The sequence below is a fragment of the Echinococcus granulosus genome (assembly GCF_000524195.1).
Source record: "Echinococcus granulosus chromosome Unknown EG_S00250, whole genome shotgun sequence".
NCBI lineage: Eukaryota > Metazoa > Platyhelminthes > Cestoda > Cyclophyllidea > Taeniidae > Echinococcus > Echinococcus granulosus.
The window spans coordinates 12526-16340 of NW_020170630.1; the positions used below are offsets into that span (position 1 = coordinate 12526).

The 3815-nt window shown below is 44.9% G+C and overlaps 1 protein-coding gene across 1 annotated transcript in view; it reads right to left on the bottom strand. All coding sequences in view use genetic code 11, as the record gives it.

Annotated features, from left to right (window-relative positions):
• Positions 1–49: 49 nt before the first annotated feature.
• EGR_10676 (Tyrosine-protein kinase STK) overlaps positions 50–3815 on the bottom strand; it is a gene marked incomplete at both ends in the record, with an annotated part of 4651 nt that continues 885 nt past the window's right edge. Inside the window, 5 exons of the mRNA XM_024499925.1 lie at positions 50–121; positions 446–859; positions 1875–2048; positions 2097–2344; positions 2705–2827. Coding sequence (XP_024345659.1) covers positions 50–121; positions 446–859; positions 1875–2048; positions 2097–2344; positions 2705–2827 — 1031 coding nt within the window. The remainder of the gene's footprint in view (positions 122–445; positions 860–1874; positions 2049–2096; positions 2345–2704; positions 2828–3815) is intronic.

The following is a 3815-nucleotide window of genomic DNA, read 5'->3' on the forward strand; positions in this document are numbered from 1 at the left end:
CCCAAAATCACCGATCTGTGAAAGTGCATAAGTCCAGATGATTAGCATTCTATTCAGCAGCGCTCATGAAGCCTGGATTTTTGTAAACTTCATTCTTCTTCTCTATTGCTACTCCCCTTATCTATACCAAATGAGTACCCAAAACGCTCGACTCATGAACATTGTGGGGCTGCGAGATTTGACATGAAGTCAAAACACAACAAATCTGTCTTTAAACAAGATGAGTAACAGTGTGATTGACTACTTTACAAATATTCAGTAGAAGTAGAAATTAGTAGACGGTTAATTCAGTGACAAGTGTTGGATGTGAAAGTAGCCCGAAGATAAATTAAGAGCACGGGAGAAATTTCTATGTGGATGAAAATGCAGTAACATAATAGAGCTTTTAAGTATCCCACTCTTCTTAAGGGTGCCAGTTAATCGAGAGCGCGTGGTGTAGGCGTACCTTGATTTGATGACCGCGAGTGAGGAGAATGTTGCGGGCTGCCAAATCGCGATGCTGAATCCGTTTGGCCTCGAGAACGCACATGCCTGTGGCGATTTCAGACACAAACCGGTGGAATTCAAGACACTGCTTATGGTCCTTCTCCTCCCTCTCCTCCGCATCCTCCTCACTCCTCAGTTGGAGTGATTGGAGGTAATCCAACAACGTGCCACCAGACATGAACTCGGTGACCACATAGAGATACTCGGCTTCCACGTACCAGCCGACGAGAGGCAGAAGATGCCGCTTGTCGCAGGTGGAGTCCATGTGGAGGGTGCACATTACCGCCACCTCCATGGCCCCGACAAGAGCACGTCTGGACGTCTGTTTGATTCGCTTCACCGCCACTTTCACTGACGATGTTTTACCATTGGCCTGCAAATGCGCTCCCATTGTATCACTATGCAAGCACTCGTCACCTCCTCCAGTTGTTTAAACATGTAGAATGTTGAGTTTACACCAAAAATGCGTTTTTGAACATATAAGGAGGCTAGTCAATGTGGCACCACTGCATAGAGTAGCAAGTCTCATTTGTCTTCTTGCATATTAGCAGTCATTGCTGTAAGTAGGTATGACACCCTTCTTCATGATGACAGAAAGTTGTGGTAGTGGACGCATGCGTTCACTGGTTTGTTGTATTAAGCCCTCACCCATCTTTACGTGAGGTGGATTGCGAACTAATCACTTCTGCGATTTAGTGCTCAGACGTTCCGCCGCATATCCACGCAGTCTCGCATCCACTCAGCCACTCATTAGGTATGCGGCAACCCAAATCAATTGTGCAGGTGTTTCAAGGGTGACCGAGTGTCGTGGCGACTCTGGTCGCAAAATTTTATCCACAGCATTCAACGTCTGCCTAACCCTACATATAAGTCTAACGCTAATTGGCATGCAGTCTATCATGTTGAGGTGTCACCAAACACAATTTCTTCTGTCAGCACAGCAAATGGACGTGAGTATTTGATATCACCGAACATTGTTTAGCATCTTGGATGTGATTTGGGGCAGATTTCGAGCGCAGACATAACCTCTGCAATATTGCATTAAGATTCAGATTTGTAGGTGCCTAACGCATGCCAAGTGCTCCAGACAATCTTTGAACACTGCAAGAGATGCGTCAATGCAGCAGTGGCTTCGGTGGCAATTATAATTGCAATTAACATTGGCCAGCATATCTGCCGTTCCCCGCAGTTATAGGCACGAATCTGCAGCTCATTTGCTACCCAGAATTATGCCTCTGCTCTGCACTCATCATTATCTGCAATGCACCAAATACGTGTAATGTCCAAGTGGAAGTCGCACCAAATACATCATCCATGCATCAGGAAAGATGCAGACTCATAAATGAGAATGCATATTCAGTGGTGCTCATGCCTCATTAGTGACTCACCTCCTGCCGATATCTTCTTAATGTAACTTCACCGAATTCACCCTTTCCAATGGTTTTAGCGTCTTCCTTCTTCTCAAATGGTTCAATTTTCTTGGAGCCTGCAAACCGCTTCAAGTCCCTGTAGTAAACGAGTGAGGCACATTTACGCTGCTCTGCCTCACCTGTGTCACTCTTCTAGAGGGAATCAGTAGTAGCGGTGGGCTACGTTACTCACGGTCTCACCTTTTCTCGCACATTCTTAATTAATTCAGAGAGCAGGTTTCCTTTGTAAACTTGGCCATGAATTTCGACCTCGTAATGACCGGTTATAGGGTAGGATTTTCCTTGCAGACCCTTCATCAACTTGAGGTCACCGTCCTTCGTGGAGAAGAGGATCCACGTTTTGCCAGATTTCGTTCCTTCTTTATCGAATTTCTCCTCATCTCCGTAATAGGCCGGCGTCCAGATATCATCAAGGTGCATTGTTTCACCTGGAGTGATGGGAGGAAATTTGAAAGCGCATTCTGATCAAAAGATTTGTTTGCTGAAATAAAATTTGAGGTTAGTGTGTAAAGTGGAGGAATGCATTAGTGTGCATCGCAGTGGGTTGGCAAAATTACGTGTGTGATACATGTGGTAACTTAATGGGTTTTGACGAATTGCAAGAGCACTTGTCGAATGTTGATGAGAACTAGTACGATGTGGCCCATGCCTCTACAGAAGTCACCTAGGCCTCTGGACATTTACGTCTTCCACTTGAGTGTCCGTGTAGGAGTGGTATCTTCCATAGACTAAGACTCACAATAATTAGGCTGGAAATGAATGCGCACACTAATTTTTGAACAACATACCAATTCTCTGCGGATCCTTTTGCCACTCCTGACTATTGCGCCCACTTTCTGATCGCGTCGATGCTTTGGACTCATTCTTTGATGTTGAACCCTCCTCTACGTCAGAATAACAACAGGATGTAGCTACATTAGTGGTTAGAATAACTAGGGCAACATGTACAAAATATAATCGTGTAATGCACCAGCAATTGTTTAGCTGCATATTTAATTGCATGACTACTTCGTGCTTAGTAGACTCATCTGCCTACTTGGACGTTGGTGGTGTGGCCTCAGATCCGAGCAAAATCCATCCTCGTGGCAGGCAGGTTCCAAGGTACTATTTTGGCCAGGGCATTAAACAAATAGAAGCAAATGTTATCTGATTGCAATGCCTTTGGCTGACCAACGAATGGAAGTGGTGTGGTGTCAATGCCAAGCAAAATCATGGAGTCACCGCAGACAAGTGAGGCGATGTCGTCAGATGATTTATGCTCAGTTGTCTCTTAAATCACACCAAATTATCAATGCGCACACACAATCTAGCACACAGTGTCTAAGTGCTTTACCAGTGTTTCTGGACTTCAAGTTTTCAGAAAGTGATTGGTTCAGTTTGTCCGTGTTACTAAAATAACCAAGTGTCTGACTTAACCCAGTAATTGACTGCATCCATGCTGATGTTGCACATTCAATGCGCTGCTTGCTATTAGCTTCCTCATATCGCCAGTCTCTGTGTTTTGAATGCATCAGTGAGTAGAATGTCATCACGTCTGCGGCATCAGATATAGTGGCTGATCGTGGACTCCTTTGGTTTGATTCGCGTATATGTAGGCAGTAATTTGCATAGCGTAGTGCAATATGACGTGACACAAGCTGATAAAAGGTAATGCAGAGTAAGACAAGACAGGCTAGCATGACGCAACATGAGCACCGCAACTGAACTACCAGGCGCACCTATAACAAGTCCGTACTGGAAATATCCCATGTGCGTTTGTACGTATGAGCTGATTCGGATGGCTCACAATCACAATTCATATCCCAATGAATTGATGCAAGGCCCCAAGAATGAGTACGTTGAGTAAATGAACGTAAGTGATGTAGGTGATAGTGGTGGTGGTGGTGGTGGTGGTGGTGG